Source organism: Melozone crissalis, unplaced genomic scaffold, assembly GCF_028551555.1.
Source record: "Melozone crissalis strain CALT ecotype California unplaced genomic scaffold, PUWL_Pcris_2 ptg000129l_1, whole genome shotgun sequence".
In the NCBI taxonomy this organism is placed as follows: domain Eukaryota; kingdom Metazoa; phylum Chordata; class Aves; order Passeriformes; family Passerellidae; genus Melozone; species Melozone crissalis.
This window is the reverse complement of record NW_026535903.1, coordinates 1144405-1167632: the sequence shown is the minus strand read 5'-3', so window position 1 is coordinate 1167632 and position 23228 is coordinate 1144405. Positions and strand designations below refer to the sequence as shown.

General features: G+C 62.9%; 4 protein-coding genes across 5 annotated transcripts; 1 reads left to right on the top strand and 3 right to left on the bottom strand.

Moving 5' to 3' along the window:
• Nucleotides 1-344: 344 nt before the first annotated feature.
• Nucleotides 345-3725, bottom strand: MRPL12 (mitochondrial ribosomal protein L12). The gene is made up of 4 exons (XM_054293119.1): nt 3456-3725; nt 3251-3331; nt 3019-3153; nt 345-632 (listed from the first exon to the last, which is right to left on the bottom strand). The coding sequence occupies exons 1-4, from the start codon at nt 3723-3725 to the stop codon at nt 516-518; spliced, it is 603 nt and encodes a 200-aa protein (XP_054149094.1). The 3' UTR covers nt 345-515.
• A 614-nt stretch (nt 3726-4339) lies between these two features.
• HGS (hepatocyte growth factor-regulated tyrosine kinase substrate) lies at nt 4340-13622 on the bottom strand. The gene is made up of 21 exons (XM_054293128.1): nt 13525-13622; nt 13115-13199; nt 12694-12769; nt 12196-12288; nt 10325-10448; nt 9402-9454; nt 8887-8955; nt 8567-8691; nt 8259-8337; nt 8073-8171; nt 7770-7865; nt 7368-7406; nt 7141-7284; nt 6802-7015; nt 6474-6646; nt 6215-6355; nt 5966-6137; nt 5755-5888; nt 5386-5502; nt 5144-5239; nt 4340-5053 (listed from the first exon to the last, which is right to left on the bottom strand). The coding sequence occupies exons 1-21, from the start codon at nt 13559-13561 to the stop codon at nt 4949-4951; spliced, it is 2271 nt and encodes a 756-aa protein (XP_054149103.1). The 5' UTR covers nt 13562-13622; the 3' UTR covers nt 4340-4948.
• A 104-nt stretch (nt 13623-13726) lies between these two features.
• ARL16 (ADP ribosylation factor like GTPase 16) lies at nt 13727-14970 on the top strand. Of its 2 annotated transcripts, XM_054293114.1 has the most exons (5): nt 13727-13812; nt 13950-14004; nt 14096-14209; nt 14384-14499; nt 14662-14970. In XM_054293114.1, exons 1-5 carry the CDS (start codon nt 13727-13729, stop codon nt 14831-14833), a joined length of 543 nt encoding a protein of 180 aa, XP_054149089.1. In that variant the 3' UTR covers nt 14834-14970. The 2 variants fall into 2 exon arrangements, with proteins under 2 accessions (XP_054149089.1, XP_054149088.1); XM_054293113.1 differs by having other exon boundaries at nt 14096-14499.
• A 1522-nt stretch (nt 14971-16492) lies between these two features.
• On the bottom strand, nt 16493-22552 carry TMC6 (transmembrane channel like 6). Its single transcript, XM_054293127.1, has 20 exons — nt 22461-22552; nt 22234-22352; nt 21815-21946; nt 21579-21737; nt 21363-21468; nt 21171-21267; nt 20832-21086; nt 20400-20590; nt 20182-20320; nt 19887-20042; nt 19528-19703; nt 19304-19385; nt 18915-19012; nt 18671-18766; nt 18449-18524; nt 18119-18252; nt 17580-17756; nt 17319-17397; nt 17131-17209; nt 16493-16948 (listed from the first exon to the last, which is right to left on the bottom strand). The coding sequence occupies exons 1-19, from the start codon at nt 22514-22516 to the stop codon at nt 17138-17140; spliced, it is 2400 nt and encodes a 799-aa protein (XP_054149102.1). The 5' UTR covers nt 22517-22552; the 3' UTR covers nt 16493-16948; nt 17131-17137.
• Between the last annotated feature and the right edge of the window lie 676 nt (nt 22553-23228).

Below are 23228 nucleotides of genomic sequence, written 5' to 3'. Positions count from 1 at the left end.
AAAGATGGAGAGAGACTTTGTACAAGAGCGTGTCGTGACAGGACAAGGGGGAACGGCTTCAAACTCAGAGTAGGTTTAGATTAGATATTAGGAATAAGTTTTGGCTGTGAGGGTGGTGAGGCCCTGGCACAGGCTGCTGTGAAGAGAAGCTGTGGCCGCCCCATCCCTGGAAGTGTTCAAGGCCAGGCTGGACAGGGCTCGGAGCAAGCTCGCCTGGTGGAAGGTGTTCCTGCCCAGAGCAAGGGGCTGGAATGAGATGATCTTTCAAGGTCACTTCCACCCTAAACCATTCTGATTCCATGACATGGGGAGCACGGGGACAATCAGCACTTGAGAAAGATGAATCATTGTACAGGTTTTTTTGGGTATTTATAAGGTAGAGTTCATGGTGATGGCAGAAGCAGCAGCTCTGCCCAACCGTACAGCATTCTCTGGGAGAGTGCCCCACTGGGCACTCGGAAAGGTCCAGAGCCCGGCCTGGCAGCAGCTGCAGCACCAGTCCCTCCACGGCGAGCCTAGTCCAGAACAACAGTCCCTCCTGCTGCCTCCAGCGCTGCTTTGATCTTCTCTGCTTCCTCCTTGGAGGCGTTGGCCTTGATCTCCTGCGGAAGGGACTCCACCAGCTTCTTTGCCTGCGAGAGGGACAAAGTACAGGCTTGTAAACAGGCTTTCACTAACTGGATTACTGGATTTAGAGCCATGATCCTGACCTCTGCTTAAGCCAACCGTGGAAACTCAGTGACCAGCACAAACCCCGAGACTCGCGCTTGAACTGCGGCGCATCCCACAGAAGGCAGCTAACCCTGGCTGCCAGTGGTGACACACCTGCTGGGAAACCTTTCCTTGAATTCTTGCACAGGTGCTGCTGGCGTGCAGGCCACCCTGAGAGGGGTGCAGCAGAGCCCCTGCCGTGCCCTGCTGGGCAGCATCCGCTGGGCTGGCTCTGCTCAGGACCGTGTTTTGGGTCACATTCTTGTGCCAGCAGGAGGGGAGACCACTGCAGGGAGTGGACACAGCTCCAGCACAGACTACTCGACAACACAGTACTCTGACATTTCAGGGACTTTTAAAGCAGAACTACTGGTACTAAGCAGCACTGCGATGCTTAAGGCAAGCTGCAAAACTGCTGAGCTAATTTAAAGAATTTACTGCAGTGCTGCTATAGAGAAGGAAGTGAGCCCAGGGGGACGAGCCCCTGCTGCTCTTACACACAGCAGCTCTCTGCCACAGCACTGCAGGTGTTCAGCACCCACTGGACTGGTCACTGTGCTGGCAGGAAGGTTTTGTCCCTTTAATTCCTGCTGGGTTCAATGCCTCCGTATCTGTGGTGGAAGAAAAATGCTTTTTTTGCTGGGGTTGGAAGGCACAGATGTGTGAGCAGTGGGCTGGTGGGGCAGGAATGCCTTTGCTCACCAGGACAGGATTTGGACAGGAGCCTGGACAGGCTCACTGTGATGAGCACAGGCAACACAACACAGGTTATTAATTTCTGAACTCTGCTCAGGAAGGCGTGACTCCATTCTAAAGCAGCCCCAGTCCAGAGAGGCAGCTGTTCCTGGCATTCAGTGGGAAGAGGAGCAGAGCCCAAGCCACGTGGAACCCGTGCAGGAGCAGCAGCAGCAGCAATGGGGCAGAGCAGCAGCTCCCACTGCAGCCAGAGCCCAGGGCTGGTGGTGGCAGGGTGGGCATCTGCTGGGCAGCTCCCAGTGAGCTTCCTGGGCTGCAGCCAGCCCTGGTCCCGAGTGTGCTGGTCACACACCTGTCTCATCACACAGTTATTGCCACAGGACTGATGTTTGGGTCCCAGCAGTGCCCAAGGTACGCACTGCCTGTGCTTCCCTCCATAACACCAGCAGCCCTACAGACCATGGGCAGATCCACCCGAAAACCTCATAAAAACACCTTGACTGGATGGCAGCAAAATTTACAATAAAAGGGCTTTGGCTCCTCATTGAACAGAGTCCCTGCAGGTAGAACCTCCACAGCTGTTTGTGTTGTGTGCGTGCTTCACCAGCGTGCTGGGCCTGGGTACATCACACTTGAGTTTAGTTGCAATAACTGGCACCACCAACAGCTCATGCAGCAGGTGCCACGTGCAAAGCCAGGCTCACTGGGCATCAGCTCTCCAGTTAATTATCTGTTGATTGTGTCCTTTACAGGGTTTGGTATTTTCATGTTTGCCTGGGGCCAATAACAGATGAACAACTTCCAGGATAACTTTCTGACAGTCAGGAAATTATCCCCACAAGACAGCCAAACTTGTACCTGTGCCACTGACTCTCTGCTGGCTTTGTAATGCAGCAACAAGAATGGAGCAGAAGATTATCTGCAAACACTTCTGCTCTCCTGGGTTACAGCAGGAGCAGACATTGCAATACTCAACACTGCAGCTGGAATACTGCAAGTGCTACTATTGACCCCAAGATATGAAAGCACCACCCTGGAGATGTGCAGCACATTACATGCTTCAGCAGTAGCAGCTTCATCACCCAACATGCTGAGCCCACATCCAAGGTCAAGGGCGGAGCTCAGACACTGCCCAGGGCTGAGGCCCGACTCCTCCAAGGAAAGAAGTGTCACCACCTATAAAATGAAGGGCCCTGAAAAGAGCTGGAAGCCTGGACTGCAAGAAGTGTGAATTACAGAGGCTCATGTAACTTCAGAAATACATTGACTTTTGGAAAGGCAAGCCAAACCCAGCTGTAGCAAGAAATGCTGGCTACTCCTGAGCTCTGCAGGAAAGCTCATGCACGGCAGCTCTCAGGTTTGGAGAAGGGGAGGCTGGCATGGACATCTCTGAGTCCTTTGCTCTGAGCCTCCTCCTTATCCCCCTGTTCTGACAACGGAAAATGCCAGATGAAGGAGCTACCAAATGCTGCTCCGCACATCTCCCTGCACTGAGATGCACGCAGGCAGGCTGTGCTTCTGAATGCACACATCCAGGCTCCCCTTTGAACAGAGAGCCAAGGCTGCTGGACCTGGGGGCAAAACCCCAGAGCTGGGGCAGCACCTCCTCACCTGCACCAGGTTCACTCCGGGCACGAAGTTCTTCACCTCCTTGATCAGCTTCACCTTGTCAGCGGCTTTAAACTCGGTCAGCCGGACGGTGAAATGAGTTTTCTCCTTCTTGAGCGGGACCACCTCCTCCTCCTTCTGGAAGCAGCCGGAGCGCGGTGAAGCCCCGCGGCCGAGCCCCCCGGCCGAGCCCGCCCCGCGGCCCCCGCGGCCCCGCTCCCGCCCCTCCCGGTACCTGCGGAGCCGCCTGGGCGGGCAGCAGGGAGGCGGCGGCGGCCGCGGGCATCACCCCCACGTCCGGGATCTTCAGCGTCTCCTACGGGAAGAGCGAGCGGCGGCACCAGCGGCCGGTCAGGCGGCGCACGCGGCCGGGCCGGGCCGGGCCGGGCCGAGCCGAGCCGCGTCAGGCCGGGCCGAGCGGGGCCGGGTCCCGCACCCACCTTGAGCAGCGCGTTGAGATCGGCCACCTCCAGCAGCGTCAGCCCCGCAATGTCCCGCACCAGCTGCCGCACCTTGGGCGAGTACTCCTTGGCGGCCGTGTCCAGCGGCGCCCCGGCCAGCGCCTCCGAGCGCCGCGCGGGGCCGGTGCCGAGCGCCCGCAGCCCGGCGGGGGCCCCGCGGCGCGGCGGCGGCGGCCGGAACGGCGGCGGGAGCAGCGGCGGCCGCGGGAGCAGCGCCCGGCGGGCGGCGGGCAGCGCGGCGGGCAGCATGGCGGCCCGAGGACACCGAGCGCTCCGCCCCGCCCGCGCTCCCGGCGGCCCCGCGCGCCGCTCCCAGCCAATAGCGACACAGCGCCCGCGCAGCGGTGCGCCATGGGAGATGTAGGCCAAAGCGGGCCGATGGGACAGCAACGGCCGCCGTGATAAATCCATTACTATTTATCATTTCTAAACGGGATAGAAAAAATTCCATGTCTGAAGGAACAGAAAGTGCTTCCTCTCTGGAACGTTTGGAAGGAGAACTGGTTATATTTCTACACTGCACAGCATGGTTAACAGTAAACCTGAAGCATAATGAATGCAAATTAAAAGCAACAAGAATAGTCAGAAAGCCTTGTCATTTTACCTTTTTGACTTTCACTAAGTGCAGTAACACATTCTAATGCTCCATGAAGCTTAATAATTTAGGACTATGCATCTACAGCACAGATACATTCCAGATATTGTAGGGAGGAAATTTCAGTGGCCAGAGCTCAGTTTGACCTGCAGCTGGCCGGTGCTGCGGGTGAGGTGTGACGGGAGCTGCTGCCCCCGGAGCTGCTGCCAGCCCGCGGCAAACACTGCCCCGTTCGTTCGCGGGGGGATGCCCAGCACAGGAGCCGCGGTTCGTTCCAACACTTTATTGTCACCGGTAGCACTCGGTCTCCGCCGGGATGGGCGGGACGGGACAGGCCGGGCCAGCGCGGGGCCGGGGCCGTGAGGGAGCGGGGCGCGGCAGGGACGGGGCAGGGCTGGAGGCTGCGCCCCTGGGGCCGTGCCCCAGCCCCGGGACAAGGACAGAGGCAGGCTGGCACCGGGGCCGGGCAGGGGCCCGTGCCACAGCGCCGGGACAGACGGGGCAGGGCTGGCACTGGGGCCGGGCAGGGCTGGAGGCTGCACCCTCGGGCCCGCGCCACAGGCCCGGGACAAATGGGGCAGGGCTGGCACCGGCGCTGGGCAGGGGCCCGTGCCACAGGCCCGGGACAAGGACAGGGCAGGCCGAGCTCCCGCCCGGCCCCGGGGCCGCCGCTGCCGAGGGCGGGTGGGTGAGCCAGGGCTGCTGCCCCAGCCGCAGGGCGTGGGGCTGCCCCCCGCCCCTTGGTCCCCAAAGCCGGCAGCAGGAGCCTCGGGCCCCACCGCCCCTGGGGCACGGGGCCGGGGGGCAGCGCGAGTAGTCGAAGTACAGAGTGATTTCAGATGAAGAGTAGTGTTACACCGGAGCCCCGCGTCTGCCATCAGTCAAACGAGATGAGCTGGGCCTCCCCGCTGCCCGGGGGCTGCTGCCCGGGGGCAGGCGCTGCCGGGGGCTGCTGCTGGGGGGGCCCCCCAGCTGGGGCCACCTGCAGCAGAGGAAACACCTTTGTCAGTGTGTGCCTTCGTTAGCACACGTGCCCCACTGTGTCCTGACCCCCAGGGCTGGTGGCACTCACCTGTTGGTAGAGGGGCTGCTGCCCGGGCAGGTAGGACTGCTGGGCTGGCAGGCTGCTCAGAGCTGTGTCCTGGCCCGGCAGGGCAGACATAAGACCCTATGGGAACGAGGGGGTGGCTGTCAGAGGGGCTGGGGTCCATGCAGCACCCACAGGGCAGTGGTGGGTGACTGCCCCCAGGATGGGTCCATGGGCTGGAGCCCAGCCATGCCCTGTCCCCCCACGCCCAAGCAGGGAGTGCTCACCTGCATGCTGTAGGGCTGGTAGCCCATGGAGACAGACTGGCTGCCCATGTAGCCCATGGTGCCCGACTGGGGTGCCTGGGAGATGGCTGGGATGCTCTGCGACTGTGAAGCTGCAGTCTGTGGGGAGAGGCTGGTGAGAGGTGGCACAAACAATGGCTCACTTCTCCGGACAAGGCCCTTGAGCCCAGAACTGGATCTCACTCCAGCCCACTTCCACAACAAGAGCAGCAGATGTGGAGATCTGGAACCAACCAGCCCGTCCTCCCTCCTGCTCCGAGATCTCGTTGCTGAGTTTGGGTACGTTGCCCAGCCCCACCAAACCCCCCAGTCCCTGTCCCAGCTGGCTGCAGGCCACGCTGCCTCACTTGCCTGGTAGCCCTGCGTGGGTGTGGGCTGGTAGGACGAATATGCAGGGGTGGTGGTGGGCACCGCCGGCCCCTGCTGAGGCCCCTGCCCGCTGCTGGCACCCGCCTGGTACATGTAGGCATTCACCATGCTGGGATCTGGGGGGAGAGAGCAGAGGTTGGAGAAACCACCCCGGGCTCTCCCCTACCCCCAGAGGCTGAGCTGCCCAACGTACCAGTGCCGGGCATGGCAGCGTAGGGCCCGGTTCCCCCTTGTGCAGCCTGGTTCATGTACACGCTGTGCATGGGAGAGCCCTCCACAGAGCCAGCTGGGCTGAACGTGCCAGGGAAGCTGGTGGGCCCAGAGGGCTGGTAGATCACCCCGCTGGCTGCGGGCATGGCCTGGAGCTGGTGGGAGAAGGAAAGCCAGGTTAAAGCCGCAGTACCTGGAACCTGGCAGGGGGAGCCCTGCCCAGCAGCTGTACCTGAGCATAAGGCAGGGAGAAAGCTGGCATCTGGGCTCTCATCTGGATAGTCTGCTTCTGCTGCTCCAGGCGCAGCTGCCTCTCCTTCTCCTGCTCCTGCAGCCTCTGGATGGCCAGCTGACGCTGCATCTCCAGGTACTCCTGTGGGAACAGGGCTGGGTGGTGAGAGGCACCACACCACACACCCCTGCCGGCAGGGCACCATCCCTGCCCGCCCTGGGCTGCCCTGCAATGCCCTGGACGTGCTCCCCTGCCTCACCTGCTTCTTCTGCCTCATGATCTCCAGCTTCTGTGCCAGCTGGATCTGGCGCTGGCGCTCTGCCTCCTCCGCGGCACGGCGCAGCTTCTCCTGGTGCTCCTCGCGCAGCGCGTTCAGGGCCCCGCGCGCGTCCCGGATCTGGGCCAGCTTGTCCTGCAGGCCCTCATAGTACACTGGGGAGGGAAGGGACAGCCTCAGGAACATGGGACTGCAGAGCAGCCCCTCTCCGGTGAGCCTGTGCCACGGGAGCGCTGAGCCCCGACACTGGGGAAGCCCCGGCTGCCGCCCACCCGCGCCCACGCCCGCAGCTCCCCCAGCTCCCACGCACGCCTCCGCTCGTCCAGCTGGTTGAGCAGCTCCAGCAGCTGCGGGTGCATGTTGTTGATGGACTGGAAGAGGGACAACACGGCAGAGTCGTTGGTGATGCTGCGGCCTCGCATGTGGTTGCTCTTCATGCGGTTGACGAACGTGGTGACCGCGTTCTGCAGTGCCTTCAGGAATTGCTCGTGGTTCTCCTCGGACTCACCGTTCTGGTACTGCTGCTGGAAGGAAGCATGGGGCAGCCAGTCAGCTGTGACCTCCCAGTGCCAAGAGCCAGCAGAGCCCAAGAGTCGGGTGCTTCTTGCCCCTCGGTGGGTGCCAGACGCAGGCCCAGGCCCCCCCTTACCTCAACCACCCCAAGAGGGGCAGGGTGGGCGTCCCCAGGCTGCACAGCAGGCTCTGTCAGGGACAGGGGTGCTGACGGCGTGGGGCTCTTGCGAACCTCCTCCTGCTTCTTCTCCCAGTAGTTGCGGTTCAGGTACCGAGCCAGCTGCCAGGGAGAGAAGGAAGATGAGTATCACTGCCTTGCAGGAGCGAGCCTGTGCTGCACACTAGCAGGGCCAGGATCCTTACCTCTGGGTCAATGTCCTCGGCCAAGGGAGCAGAGGAATTCTGGAAAGAGACAAATGGAGAAAGGCAGTTCAGCAAAACCAGAGATCCCCAGGTCTCACACAGGTGTTCAGCTCAGAGCTGGCCATGTATGACCACCAGTGCTGAGCCTCAAAGGGGACACAAGCTGGGAGGCAGTGGAGGCACCTCAGTCCTGGCTTAGAACACACCTTCTTGCTCAAAACAGAGTGAACAAGCAAGGGGTTGAACGGGACAAATATTTTCCCTCAGTATGGGGATTAAACTGGACACAATTGGGGCAGACTTGGGCTCAGGAAGGGGCCTGTGTCCAGGACTTCACGTGCAGGAGCTCGGGAAGGGGCCTGTGTGCAGCCACTTCACGTGCAGGAGCTGCCAGGGACATACCACGGGTGGGGAGTAGAGTGTGCTGACTGGGGGAGCCGAGGACGTGACAGGAGTGGGCTCAGCCTTGGGATACATGGAGTAGGTTGTTTTCTGCCTCTGCAAAAGAGAAAATTGCCAACTCAGAGAGAACCCAGGCTGCTCCAAACCAACCACAACACAGCCCGTGACAGGCCCTGCTTTCATCCTCCCACTCCACAGGCTTTGAGCCTTGCTCACACCAGGACATGTCCAGAGCTCCGTTATGGCCCAGCACAGCTGGGCTGAAAAGCATCAACCCCTTCCGGACCCCAGGAGCCAACAAACCATTCTCTCTTTCTCCTCAGCCTCTGACTGAGACAAGGCAATAGCCAGCTGGAGCTCCTCTTCCTCCTGCAGAGCTGTCTCATCACGCTTTGGAGGCAGCTGCAAGTGGAAAGGTAAGGAGGTGGTCAGTAATGGGATCAACAAACAGGTCAGGATCACCAGATCACCTATGGGGCAGCTGCTCACCTGAGACTGCTGAGAGAGGGGGCTGGTCAGGTACTCAGGGGGCAGTTCGGAGGTGGCAGCAGCTTTACCCTCAGTTTTCCTGTAGTCACAAGAGAGATTATGGACTGAAAGCTCCCTTCTCTGCACCAGAGCCCAGCTCTGCACTATGTTCCAGCAGCAAAGCCCACTCCCAGGAAGAGGGCCCAGCCCAGCCTGCACAGCCAGGGAAGCCCCCCTTGTGCTCTGCAGGGAGCTAGTTCCACACCGCGCTTCCCTCCTCAATGTCCCAGGTGTCCCAGGCAAAGAAACCCACCACAAAGGGTACTGACTTGTTGAGATGCTCGTAGCAGGGCTCACAGACTCTCACTTCCTTCTCAATCCCAAACTTGGGGATGGTGGAATACTTGGAGGAGCATTTTCCACAGAAGATCTGCCCGCAGGCCCGGCAGTGGTGCTGTGAAGGGCGGGAGACGTGAGTGTAGTGGCAAGACATTCCTTCTCCCTTAGCCAGCATCACTCAGACACTCATTTCTCTGCCAGCAGCCAGCAAATGCGGCCTGACCCAGCACACTTCACACAGCAAGTCCTGCAGGGAGTCCTGCAAGCACCAAGGGCTGCGCAGAGCAGGGAGCCCAGGAGCAGCACCCACCTTGCGCGTCACGACGCCAAACTGCACTCGGCACCTGTGGCACTCCTCTGCATCCACCCAGTCTGGAGCCTGCAGGGGCAAGGGAAATGGAGTCAGGAGGGAGGAGTGCATCAGCACCGGCCCTTTCAGGAGCTCTGATGGCAACAGGGCTCTCTCCTGTCTCGTGGGGAGACTGGGGCTATCTTCAGCTCAACAGGAAATATTAATCCTCAGTTATGTCCTCTTGTGCTCCTCAGAGACTGTGATGTTTTCCCAGCCAGTACAAAATTTACTAGGAAACTGTCTGCACAGCAATCACTTCAGCAATGCCCTGCTGCCATGTCCAGCCTGCCAAGCTGCTGCAGGGCCAGTGAGCAGGAGGAATGATGGCTCTGACTCCCTGTCCTGGCCAGTTGTCCCAGTGAGGTCTCCAATCCGCACAAAATGGAGGAATGTGAGCCCTGCAGGTTTGCAGAAGGGGATGGGAAAGGGATGGGATGTCTGTCCCACAGCTGCTCCCCCACCACAGAGCTCACCCTCTCTGCAGCGAACATGGCGTCGCTCTCCTTGAACTCCGGGAAGACGTGCCCTGCAGGAGGAGAATGGAGAGAAAAGGGAGCTCGTTGTGAGAGGAATCCTCTGGCACAGGGAGGCCACGTGCCTGCAAGCTCGTGCTACAGGTGCCAGCTCAGCACCACCTCTTGTCTTGACCAGCACCCCCCTGTGACACACCAGGAGCAGGCTCCCCTCAGCCATGCTCTGAGGACAGTCCCCAACTGTTTCCCTTACACACCCACAAGGGACATCACAGGCCTCTGGATAAGGCTTATTTATTTCTCAGTACTTTGAACCGAGGGGGATAAAAAGCACACTGGATGGGCAGGCAGGGCTGTGAGTTTCAGCCCTTCAAGGGCCAGAGCTTGGCAACACCAGCTCAGGATGCTGGACTGGCCCTCCCAGCTTGTGCCACTGCCTGCAGAGTTTCTGGGGCACAGAAGGAAGCAGAGGCAGCAGCATGTCCCTGCCCCAGAAGTGAACACTGCTGTCCTGGACAGAAGGGAAAATGCCACACCAATAGTGTCAGCAAGTGGGACCATGTTGGGAGCAGGAACAAAAGCCTGTGAGGAAGGAACTGCCCCACAGCAAATCCCTCCCAGAGGACACGATGACTTGCTGCCAGTCTCCCCAAGAACAGTTGCAGCTCCTGCTTTTCAGGTCTCCCTGCCAGCCCTGAAGGCTGGGCTGGAGGCCTAGAGCAAGGCTGCCCTGGTCCATTGCACTGTGCCATGTCTGCAGCAAGGTTTGGTCACCCTGAAGGGTTTGTTGGGTATTGGGAACCAAGGAAGAGCTCAGTGTTGAAAGTCCAGATTTTGCTCACACCAGGCACTGAAGTGCCAAGGCTCCTGCAGGGCAGAGCTGCTTGACCAGGTGCCCCCTCACCTGTGGCCACAGTCCTCACCTTCAACCTTCATGATCTGGTAGGTGTCCTGCACCACCTTGTACTTGGGCTCGTTGCGGAAGGCGTGAGCCCAGGCCTGGATGAGGTACAGGATCTTACTGCGGACACTTGTCTCCACTTGCCTCTGCACAGGAAGGGAGGAGAAAAAACCTCTCAGAAAATGCCCCTGAAACCCAAAGGATGGCGTGAAATCCCTAAGGAGAAGCCAGAAATACCACTCAGGAAAGAGAGACTTTAGAGTCCTCAGGAGAGGTAAGAGCTGTCAGAAACCTGCAGCAAGGACAATGCACAGCACAAACAGCCCCTTCAGCTGCCCCACTGTCCCCTGCAGCACAAAGAACACAATGTCCTTGTGCAGCACGGACTGAACGGAGCTGTGGCCTTGATGCTCAGAGCAAGTGCCAGCACCCCCTCACCAGAGCCCCCCATCCCACACTCAGAACTCGGTGGGAGCCCCAGCTGGCCAGGACAGCACAACCCACCCTGCCCGCCCCTGACAGCGCCGGGGGTGCTGCAGGCTGCCAGCACCGCCGCTCCAGGAGAACTCAGAGCCATCTCAGGGTGTGACAAAGTGAGGACAGCTGGCACGGCTGCCCTTTGGAGGCAGGGCAACCGCACCACGCTTCGGGGAACTGGAGGAAAGTTGGCAAGCCTGTTCTGACCTCAGCCAGCCTCAGGGCTGCCGTGTCATCAGCTGCCCAAGTGATCACATCCACATGACTGGCTCTTCCAGAAATCCCCAGGAAGCACAGCAGCACTGTCGAGCTCTGATTTTAGCCAAGACCTCAGCCCACACAGCATCACTTACTGACAATTCTTGGAGCTCCAACTTCTAGGACATTTGGCAAAATCCTGCATTCCATTTGTGTCACAGCCCTGAACCTCATCAGAACGTGGACTGTTTTACCAGCACTGAGCGTTCACAAGCAGCAAAGCTCCAAGTGTGGAAGGAGAATGGGGCAGTTGTGAAACTCCTGAGGCAGGCAAGGACTGAGAGAACCACAAAATCCCTGGATGTGATTCCATCTCCTCAGCCCTTGGAGCGGCTGTGCTACCACACCTGGCTGTCATGCTATGGCAGTGCTCCTGCCTCAGAAGGAGATCCTGCAGGGAGACTGAGTCAGTCCTAACAGGAAGGTGACACATGGCTCACAGAGCTCGGCCTCCAAGGATCTGGGTCACCTGTTTGTTTATTTCTGGTGGAAGACAGAAGTACAATGCTAATGAGCTCTTGCCTGGGCACTGCTGTTCTGAGCTGGAGCTGGAGACAGGAGTTCTCATTTCCACTTCACTAAAGGAATTCCCCAGTCCAAGGACACATGAAGCTCCAGCAGGCATCAGACTGGTGACAGCTTGTAACAACAACTCATCAGTGCCAGCAGCCATGGTCACATCCTGAACAACTCCAGTGACATGGCCGTGACACAGAGGCAGCTCCAGCTGGTTTTTCCTTTGTTGCTTTACCTGCCTATGTGTCTCACCCTGTTCCATGAGAGGGAATTCACCTTGCCACTGCCCAGGTCCTTGGTACAGGTGCCTGGCCATTATCTGTTTTCCCTTGCTGTTCCAACCCAAGTGTTGCATCCAGGAGCATTTACCATGGAATGGCCCAGGCCCCCACAGCCCACTCCTGCCATTTCACAGCGCAGGCAAACCTCTGCTCCCACCACATCTCCTCCTCCCAGAAGCCCTCCTCACTGCCTACACTCATCCTTTCACAGCACACGATAATCTGCTCTTTTCTGAAGTGCATTTCCAGTTTCCCTTCTGCTCCTTACCCAAAGAGAACACAAGAGAGGACACGTACATTTCTTCCTATTGCTGCTGTTTTTCCATAGGAAAGAAACTGACAGTAAAATAAATCAATTTACCTTGAGTATTTCCTTCAGCTCCTCCATGGTCTGTTTATTGGCCACCTCGTCATGGACTGTTTGGCCACAGTTTTTAACCACCGACTCCATGACCTGCAAGGGCCAAGACAACATCAGCCCACAGCTTCCTGCCTCCCCTGCAAGCTGTGGGGGTCCCAGCACACACTGCAGGCTGAGCAGGGGGCAGTATTTAAACTGTGAGCTGTGCTGGGGCCATGCCAATCCACTCCCTGCCCTGGGAGCCAGCTGCCCTTCGCCTCCCTGGGGGCTGGGGGCCTTCTGCTCCGTGGAACCAACCCCAGGGGGAGCAGCCCAAGCCTCAGCTCTGCCTCTTCCAAAGCCAAGACGGAGCTAAAGCATGAAGGCCCTGGCCTGATCACCCCAAAACCTCAGTGCCAGAGCCAGGAAGAGGCTAGCTCCACGCTGGGCTGCAGGGAGCTGTGCAGCCTGAAGGCAGTGGCAGGAAGCCCCTGCCTGCTCCCAGCCAGGTGCAGTTACCTCCAGCGCGTACAGGGCCACGTGGGGATTCTTGTCATTCACCTTCTTCTTGATGGCGTTGACGGCGTATTTCGCCCTGGGCAGGGGAAGAGGGGACACGTTCTCAGGGAGATCCCACCTGCTGCTGACAGCCACCAATCCCCACCGTGCCACAAAGGGCACAGCGAGCTCAGGGGTGCGTGATTCACTGAGTGAAACTGGCAAGGAATAAGCACACACTCCAGCTTGAGTTTCCCTGAGGATTTCAGGCCAGGGGTAATGTACAGCTGCCAGGCTCTGGGAAGCACATCAGGGTGTGCCGTACAGCCCCAGCGATGCTCTCACAGAAGGGTATGATGAGATGCGTGTTACAGGTCCGAGACCCTGGCAGGGTGTCTGTGCTTCCCCGCGCAGCCGGCAGAGCCGTGCCCGCAGCACTTACTGCGTGTCGCCCTGGCGGATCATGTCGCAGATCTGCAGGATGGATTCCCAGTCTGTCTCCAGCAGGAGCTGGCTCGTGGCCTTATCTGCAGTGAACAAACCCGGTGCCGCCGTGAGCCGCGCCGCTCCCGCGGCTCCGCTCCGCCACCGCCGCTCCCGGAGGCTGCGGGCGTGGCGTTGCCCCGAGGCCCGGGGTAAACAAACCCCGATGGCGCCGGGACAGCACCGACCCTCCCGGTACAGGCACCCCAGCGCTCGGTGACCTCCCGGGCGGCACCGGGCTGCGACACCGCCACCTGGCCCGGCCCGGCCCGGCCGTGCCCCGGGGCCGCCCGCTCCCGGGGCCGAGCGCTGCGGACCCCGACCCGCTTCCCTTCCCTTCCCGTCCCGCCGAGGGAGCCGCGCCGGTACCGAGGAGCCGCTCGAAGGTGCCGCCGCCGCGCCCCATGGTATCCGCCCGCCGCCGGCCCGGCCCGCTCGCTCCAGGCCCGGTCCGGTCCGTTCCCCGCCCCGCCGCGGCCTTTCCGCTTCCGGCTTCCGCCGGGGCGGGGCCGCTTCCGCCGGGGCGGGGCCGCTTCCGCCGGGGCGGGGCCGGTGCCGGGGCGGCTCCGCCATGGCCGCGGGCCGCTCCCCGCCCACCTTCCTGCTGCTGGGGGCGGCGGGCGGCGGCAAGAGCCTGCTGGTGCGGCGGCTGCGCCATATCCTGGCCACGGGGCACGGGGCACCGGGAGGGACGGGCCGGGCCGGGCCGGGCTGGGCCGGGCTGGGCTGGCGGGGCCGGGCGGAGCGTGCCCTGGGCCGTTCCCGGAGCCGCCGTGTCCTTAACGCGAGGCACAGCTGAGCGCCGAGCAGCCCGCGGAGCTGGGCGAGCCCCCGGCCACGCTGCCCACGGTAGGTGCGGCCTGGCGGGCCCGGGCGGGCGCGGGGCGGGCGCGGGGCTCGGCCGCAGCCCGCCGTGCCGGTACCGGTGCCCGTCCCGCAGGTGGGCACCAACCTGACGGACCTGCGGCTGCCGCGGAGAGTCACCGTGCGGGAGCTGGGCGGCTGCATGGGCCCCATCTGGCCCAGTTACTACAGCGAGTGCAGCGCTCTCCTGGTGGGTGAGCAGCACCGGGGCCGCGGTCCCGGGGTGCTCCGGGGACACGGGCTCGTGGGCCGGTGCCCCGGTTTCGCCCCGGTGCGGGATCCCCTCCGCCGTGCCCCGCTCTGGCCCGGCCCGGCCCGGGTTGCTCCCGGCACCGCCGCTCCCCGCTTTCCCTGTTCCCTGCAGTTCGTGGTGGACGCCTCCAACCCCACGCAGCTCTCCTCGTCCTGCATCCAGCTGCTGTCGGTGCTCTCCGCCGCGCCGCTTTCCTCCGTGCCCGTCCTGGTGCTCTTCAACAAGATGTGAGGAGGAGCCCAGCGGGGGTGCCGGGAGCGGGCTGTGCTCTGCTGCTCTTCCCGGGCTGGGGAGCGTTCCCAGCGGGGCTGGAGAGCGCTCAGCCGGGGCTGGCCGGCACGGGAGCCTCGTGCTGGGCTGATGCTGCAGCTCCCGTCTCCCCGCTGCAGTGACCTGCCCTGCTACATGTCGCTGGTGGAGATGAAGTCGCTGCTCCGCATGCAGGACATGGTGGCCTGTGCCACGCAGCCCATCACCATGCTGGAGACCAGCGCCCGCGACGGCACCGGGCTGGCCGAGGTGCTGCAGTGGCTCCGGAGCACCCTCCGAGAGCCCTGCTGAGCCCAGCCGGCCGCCCGGGACGCTCCTGCTGCAAGGGGAAATGGCCGAGGAGCAGCTGCCCTGCCTGGACGGCGCCTTGGGCTGCTGATGGACTGCATCCCTGTGGGACTTCACAGTAAAACCTCCACCACGCTGTCCAGGCTGGTGCCTGCCTTGTGCTCGGGGGGAAATCCTGGGCTTTCAGGGAAGGGACAGGCAGCAGCCACAGAGGCCAGACTGTGCTGGCAGCTCCAGGCACAGGAGGGGTTCCTGCAGCAGCAGCTGAGCTGAGCTAAGCACGGCAGGGGTGGGAAAGGGCCTCGGGTTTAGAACTGAGTGCACGGGGGCTCCAGCCAGCAGCTCTTGCCATGTGAGCCCCATGCCAGCCCCGGCACAGTGGGGTGACCCTGGGGAAGGCCTGGGTGACGTGCTGGGTGTCAGGAGCTAGGGCAAGGCCAGTGACAGGGGTGCTTCAGTAGGGATGTCTCACAAGCTGCAGCAAGTGCCAGCCCACAGCTGCTCTCCAGCGCTCACCTGGGCTCAGCAGTTTCAGAAGGGGTCACACTGGAAGGGATCACCCTGGCTCATCTGGTCAAGCAGGGTCATGCCAGAGGACATGGCACAGGATTGCATCCAGGCAGTTCTGGACTATCTCCAGTGAGGAAGGCACCACACCTTCTCTGGGCAATCTGCTCCGGTGTGCTGTCACTGGCACAGGCAAGTTCTAACAGAGTACCATAGAATATTGGAGGGGACACATCGAGATCATGTTCAGGTGGAACTTCCTGTGCATCAGTTTCTGCCTGTTGCTGCTTGTCCCACTGCTGGGCACCGTGGAGCAGAGCCTGGGCCATCCCCTGACACCGCCCTGCTGACAGAGGATGAAGTGCCCTGTCAGCTCTCTCAAGGCTGATCAGGCCCCGTGCCTGTTCTCATTAGAGGTGCTTCCATCCCTTCATCATCTCTAGCCTCTGCCGGGCCTGCTCCAGGAGTTCATGTCCTTCCTGTCCTGAGGAGCCCCGAAGTGGACACAGCGCTCCAGCTGCAGGCTCAGCAGAGGGGCAGGATCATTGTGAGCAATGCTGTTCCTGATGCACCCAGAAGAGCTGGGGCTGTGTAGAGACCCTGCCCTGTGCCCACACCACCAAGCACTGTCTATCCATGCAGATAACACCCTGTGCCCTCAATGGTGGCAGCTGCCTCAGCTGGCAGCCCCGGTGCCAAGCCTGGCACTGGTGGCTGCCCGTGCCTGGCACAGCACAGCACAGCCTGCCAGGGCCTGTCAGCGCTGTGGCACCGGGGCAGCTCCATCCCAGGCATGTCAGGGAGTGGCTCCTGGGGCTGGGGGCTGCAGCTGCTGCACCGTGATGGGGAGCGGCAAGGGGGTGGCAGCGCCCTTCACTCCAGCAGCGTGGCCTCTGCCCCAGGCACTCCAAGGGAATGCAGGCTGTGCCAAGGAGCCCGAGCACAGCCTGACACTGCTGCTGAGTCACCACCAGCAGCAGCACTGACACCAGCCCTGCCCGCTTCCAGCCCGACAGGTGCAGACACCAGCCCGAGCACTCCTGCACAGCAGCACTTTAATTGGGCCCGCAGAGCCCTGCCCAGCCCAGCCCTCGGCAGCACGGAGGTTCCTCCAGGTCTGGGGGTGGCCCAGTGACCTCGTTTGTGGGGCTGCAGTCAGCCTGCTGCTGTCCTGGTGAGCCAGACACTGGGCTGGAGCTGCCCCATGCCTGCTGCCCCTAGGCAGGTGAAGGTGGTTGTGGAGAAAGCTCATGGTCCCCAGAGGATTCTGAGAACAGCCAGGGCACGCTGGCAGGAGGGAGAGCTGAAGGGCAGTTCTCTGCAAGTCGAGAGCCCCACGGAGCAGGGCTGTGAGGTGAGGCAGTCCTGCTGTGCCCTGGGGTGTGTAGGCAGGCTGGGTCCCGTGCCTGCTGCATCCCAGCAGCTCCAGGCAGCAGGAGCTCCTGCATCCCTGGGATGCAGCACTCCCAATGACACCTCCCAATGGGTCCTTGGCCATGGCAAGAGGAGGATCTTCCCCAGCACTCCATGGTCCCCCAGCTTCCAGCGCTGTGTTGTGATGCTCAGATTCAGTCCCAGCTGCAAGCAGAGTCTGTTCCATCCCATTCCTTCCTGTGGACACCAAGAGGGCAGAGTCCCTAAGATCCTGGGACCCTGTCCCAGACCTGCCTCCATTCTCTTCCCTGTCTCTGGGCCTCAGTAACACAAAGGCATCCCTCGGGACAGGCAGTGTGCCCATGGCTGAGCTCTGGCTGCCTCCAGCCCCTGCCCACTGCCCTTCCTGCTGGCCTCACCTGGCACTCAGGAGCGCCTGCCTCTGTACGTGTACACGGAGCGGAGCTTCTCCATGAGGAACAGCTTATCCTTCCCTTCCTGCAACATCAGAGACGGCACCGGGGTGGCTGAGTGCCTGCCCTGCTGGGGCCAGAGCCCACACTGGCAGTGCTGGGGCTGCAGCGGGGACGGGCAGGGCAGTGCTCACGTTGGCAATCTGCTCCTGCAGCAGGCAGATGACCTTCTGGCGGCCTCTCACCACCTGGATGTTGAAGTAGATCACAGCTCTGTAATGACAGCAGGGTGGGATGGTGGCATCAGGCAGGAGGCTGAGGGACGCTGCTCCTGGCACTGGGATGGGGCACAGGGCTCTGGAGTGACACCTTGGCTCCAGCCCGCTCAGGGCTGTGACAGCCGGACCCTCAAAGGGAGAGCCTGGGGTTCAGCTTTGGCTCGGGTCCATACTCACATCAGGGCCACAGACATGAAGAACAGTAGGCATGTGTTCTCCAGCAGGTGCTGGTAGACCCAGGCAAACCAGGTGATGTTGGGGTTGGACTGCTCCAGCACTAGCACCCACCTCTTCCCTGACTTGTAGATGGTTTCCAGCCCCCGGAAGGGGCCGCAGGTTTCTGATGGCTGCACCCTGAGCAAACAGACCAACAGGGTGTTCAGAGCAACGGGCAGCTGTAACTGCTGTTAAAGCAACTGCTGCCCCCAGAGCAGGGCACTGCCTGTCTCAGCAGTCCAGCCCTCCAGGGACCCAGCCTCACTGTCCCCAGCACCCCCAGGGCTGGACACGGGGGTCCTCATCCCTGCCCCTGCACCAGGAGCAGCTGCAGGACGCGAGCGGGGCCAGCAGCAGGGAGGGAGGCACCTGCCCTGCCTGGGGCAGCCCCTCACAGCCCGCAGCTGGGCAGTGCCAGGGACAGGGGCCACGCTCTCCGCAGCCCTCCTTCTCCAGGCAGCCGGGCTCCGTGCCCCGGGCCGTGCCTGGTGGCTACTCACGACCAGACGGTGTAGGAGAGGAAGGCAGCTGCACCCAGGAAGGAGGGGAAGCACAGCAGAGTGATGAACACGGTGCTCATGCGTGAGGCCTGCCAGGGCTTGCTGGGGGACTGGCAGTTCCGCAGCAGGCTGGCCTGTGGGAGGGAGCAGCGTCCCGTGGCTGCCAGCTCCTGAGAGCTGTGCCCTCCCTGCTGCCCGTGGGGAGCCGGCCCATGAGCTCGGGCCGTGCTGTCCCCAGGGGCTGCGCTCAGCCCCACAGGGACGAGGCTGCAGCACCGGCTGACAGGGCACAGTGCCACCGCAGGGACTTGCAGGGGGTGGGGATCACACCTTTTTGATATAGAACAGCAGCAGCAGCTTCAGCATCTGCACAGCTGGCAGGAGCGGAGCGAAGAGAACGCCCAGCCTGGGAGCAGGGGAAAGATGAGCTTGCCTGGGTCTGAGTCCCAGGGGACGCAGTGGTGGGCCCAGCCACAGCACCCACAGGGCCCCTGGGAACCACAAGGCATTTGCCAGCAGAGGAAGGAGCCACGCCAGGCAGAAACGTCTCACCAGGTCAGGGTCTGCCCATAGATCAGCTCCAGCACATTTCGGGCGATGTCAAACTCCGGCCTCTGCTTTGTCTTCAGCCTCTTCTCCAGAATCAGCCTGGGTGGAAATGAACTCTGCCCCACGCTGCCTGGGGGCACTTCACACCCCACCTTCCCTCTCTGATGGCAGCAGAGCCTGGGTGCACCAGAGAGCTGGGGCCACGCAGGGGTGGCACATGGGGGGGACATGTCTTGGGGTTTGTCACCTCCAGATGAGCTCCCCGAAGAGCGTGTCCAGCAGGGTGAAAATGAAATCCATCACCATGAAGCGATACAGCTCCTGCCCCACACACGTCTCCCAGCACTGGGGAGACAATCAAGCATGGCATAGAATCACAGACTGGTTTGGGCTGGGAGGATCCCTAAAGCTCATCTCTCTCCCCACCCTGCCATGGGCAGAGACACCCTTCCACTAGACCAGGTTGCTCCGAGTCCTGCCCAACCTGGCCTTTTACAGTTCCTGGGATGGGGCACCCACAGCCTCTCTGGGAACCTATGCCAGAGCCTCACCACCCTCACAGGGAAGAATTCCTTCCTGATATCTGACAGGGAAGATGCCACCAGCTCCTTGTGGCCCCGGGGCAGTGGTGCTCACCTCCTCTGTCGAGCAGATAACGCTCCGGCTGAGCCAGTGGTAGCACAGCAGGCTGAGAATCACCACCTTCAGGATGAGGTTCCTGGGGAGCAGGAGCAGTGCCAGAAGTCCCTGAGCCCAGGGGACGGAGGGGCCAAACCCCACAGATGGGGTGCCTGGCCCCAAAGCCTCCTTGCCTGCCTCAGGTGCAGGACGCTCCCTCCACCAGAGCCCAGCCAGCCCACCTGAAGATGGCCACGGAGACCTGTGTCACTGGGGAGTCCTGCTTCTCCCACATGGCCAGCAGGTTGAACAGGTGGGGCATCAAGGCATTGAGGAGGGACACCACAAGGGGCAGGACCAGCAGAGCGGCTTCTTGCTGCCATCTGCCACTGCCCTGTGCTTGCTGCTCCTGCTGAACCTGGTGAGCAGGAACTGGCTGAGCGCACAGCTGTTGGCAGCCAGCTGTGGCGTCCTGGGGAGAGCAGCAGATGCCCAGGCCAGGAGCAGAGCTGCAAGGGGCTGTCCCTGCCCCTCTCCCCAGTACCCCAGCCCTGTTCCTGCAAGGCCAGGGCAGGGATCCCGGGTGAGAGGGGGCACTCACTGTGTGCATGTGCTCCAAGAGGTAGCGCACAGCCAGCACGCAGCCCGACGCCCAGCCCAGCGCCAGCAGCCAGGCCAGCAGCACCACCAGGCCGTGCCGCAGGCGCTGGCAGCGGCTCTGGGAGCGGCAGCGGGAGCGGCGCTCCGCCAGCAGCTCCTGCGAGAGAGCAGAGCAGAGCTGCCAAATCCCCCGCGGGTCTGGAGCGGGGCTGTGTCCCCCTGCAGCACAGCGGGACCCAGAGGGGTGACGGACAAAGCACAGCAAGGCTGGGCTCCGGGGTGCTTTGCTCCTCCACCTTCAGCTGGGTGCAGATGTTCTCGCACTGCAGCTTCACCGAGCGCCTCTGGATCACCTTGAAGTCCCAGGCACAGAAGACCTTGATGGCCAAGTCCCCTGTGGCGCTCTTCACGCTCTCCCGAAAGGAGCAGGACACGCTGCAGCGAGGTGAAGGGCATCAGGGATGGGGGCTGGCTGAAGGGGAAGGCTGCAGTGCCACAGCTGCCCCTGACCCACCTGTACACCAGCAGGATGCAGGTGACAAGGAAGGAGGCCCCGACACTGAACAGGTAGGCCAGTGGCAGGTTGTAGGGGAGCAGGGGGGCTGGCAGGGGGCACACGCTGCCCTCAGGAGTGGAGGTGCAGGGGTCGTTCAGGGTGGCGTTGCTGTAGTAGCCGTAGTACAGCAGCGAGTGAGTGAAGCGGCCCTGTGGGAAAGCACACGAGGGGCCCGCGGTGACCTTGGCAGTGCTCACAGCTTCCTGCCCACTGAGTGCCAGCCTCAGGACACAGAGCCTTGGGCTGGGGCAGCCCCACCCTGTGCACCCACTGCACTGCCGGTCCCGGGGCCCAGGCTGGGCAAGGGCAAGAGCTGGGGTATCATTACAGTGGAAAAGCAGGGCTGCCCGCCAGGCTTGGCACAGCCTGGGGTGCCTGGGCCACGCTTACCGCTCCTGTGAGCAGCTCCAGCCCAGTGAAGCGCTGGGGGCTCACTGATGCAGCGGGGTACACGGCCTGCAGGACCACCACGAAGGCCAGCAGGATGAAGAATGAACAGAAGTTCAACATAAGGAGTGTCTTGAGGAAGAGGAAGTAGGACAGGACACTGGAGCCAAAGCGGCCACCAATCTGCTTCAGGGCATAGTGCCCGGGCTGTGCAGCGCGGAGCAGGGACAGGAGCCTGTACCAGAGACCTCGGCAGCCCTGGGGAGAGGAACAAGGGAGAGCAGTGGGGCTGGAGCCGGCACGGAGCCCTCCAGCCTCTGTGCAGAGCCGTGCCTGACTTACGAGGCCGACGCAGACCCTGGACCACGCGCAGGGTGAGAAGGGGTCCCAGCGCCGGGCGCGCTGCCTCACGGGGCCCCTCTGCCCGCTCAGCTGCCGCCTGCCAGGAAAGAGGGGGTCAGGGGTCCCACAGGGCCCGGGACAGCTCCGGCTGGGGGAGCCCTGCCCAGCGGGCGCTGAGGGAAGCGGCCCTACCGGAGGATGCGTTTCTCCGCCAGGCTGAGGGGCATGGTGAGCAGCATGTGGCTGCACTGGCTGGGCGAGAGGCTCAGCAGCTCCTTCACCAGCAGGCACCGCTTCTCTGGGGCACAAGGGCTCGGTGGGACACGGCCCGCCGGCTCACGGCCTGCCCGTCCCTAGGCCAGCACGGGGACAGCGCCAGCCCTCCTTTCGCGGTCCGGGCACCCTCACCTTGCAGCGTGGCCCTGCTGAGGTCGCTCTCCAGGTCGTAGTGGCGCAGGCTGGGCCGCGCCGTGCGGCAGAGCTGCTGCAGGGGCGGGCGGACGCTCCGGCGCCGCAGCCGCGCCGTGCGGTTGCAGTACTGCGAGATGATGGCCCCGAGGCTGCGTCCTGCGGGCCACAGCAGGGCTCGGGCAGAGCTCCGAGGGCTCTGGAGCTGGGGAAGGGGGGATGTGGGTGGCACCTACCGATGGTGCGGCTGGGCATGCTGGCCAAGATCTGCAGGGAGGCAGAGGAGTGGCTGGGGTGCTCCTCATCTTGCCTGGGCTCTGGCCAGGCCATGGCACAGGCGTCTGGAACAGCCAGGTAGGCTGGGGACTCTGGGAGGGAGACGGCAGGATGCAGAGAGGCCACGGCTCATCCCTGCTGCTCTGCTCCAGCACACAGGCCAGGTGTGTGCTCCTCCCAGAGCACCCCTTTCTGCAGGGACGCTTTCTGTGTCCCCAAGGTCTCCCCTGGATTGCCCTGCTCTGCTCTGCCAAGGCATTAGCAGGCTCCCGTGAATGCTTTGGCCCCAGCATTTTGGCACAGCTGGCCCAAGCAGAGGGAGAGCCCTGGGCACACACACTGTCCCCAGCCTGCCCTGGCTGAGGCTGCAGTGCTTTACCTCTGGTCCTCTCCTGCATCTCCAGCTCCAGACCTGCCTCGATCAAGCTGCTCTGCTCCAGGATGAGCTGGTGGAACGAGGTGTGCAGGGCTCTCTCGTTGTCCGGACTGGGCTCCTGGCTGAAGGAACACAGGGACACGGTGGCACGGACACCTGGAGCCTGCAGGGCGCGGGGCCGTAGCCCATCGTACCTGGGCACGGCAGGGCAGCGGGGAAGTCACACTCACCCATCGCTCTCGGAGCCCTCGGGGACGTGCAGGGTGATGGAGGGCGGCTGGGACATCCTGCGAGGCCGGGCGGGTCCGTCCTGCCCGGGCCCTGCCGGGGTGAGCAGCCCCGCTTACCGCCGCTCCCCGGTTTCCGCTACCCCCCGGTTCCCGCTGCCCCCCGCTTACCGCCGCTCCCTGCCGCTGCGGGACGGAGCCGGAGCCGGAGCCGCGGCGTGCGGGCCGGGGGCAGCCGGAGCGCGGAGTCCGCGGGGCTGAGCTGGGACTAACCCCGGCTCCAGCCCGGCCTCAGGAAGGAAGAGAGGGCGGATGGGGCGGTTCCGCGGCCGAGAGGTTCCGCCCGCCGTCCGGGACCCTTCGGCTCGGGCACGAAGCCCCGAGCACCAGTCCCGGAGCTCGGCTCGGGACGGGCCCGGACCGGCCCTGAGAGGTCCCGTCGGAGCAAAGACCCCCGTGCCCCCACCGTGCTCCCCGCCCGGTGCCGTCTCCCTCCTCCCCTACTCTCCCTCTGCGCCCCGGGGCGGGCTAAGGCTGCTCGGCGCCGGTGGCCGCTCGCCCCGGTACCGGGCACCGACGGGACGCCCCCCGGCGCTCCCGCCGCCCGGGCCGGGGGTGCGGACCTGCGGGGAACGGGGGCTGCCGAGCCCTGTCCGTCCCGTCCCGTCCTTCTTGCCGCCTCCCGGTGCCGGGCGGGGGCGGCGGGAGCCCCCCGAAGCCCCCGTTTCCCCTCGGCTGTGCTCACCGGGGTCCGGCGGCGGCCGAGGGTGG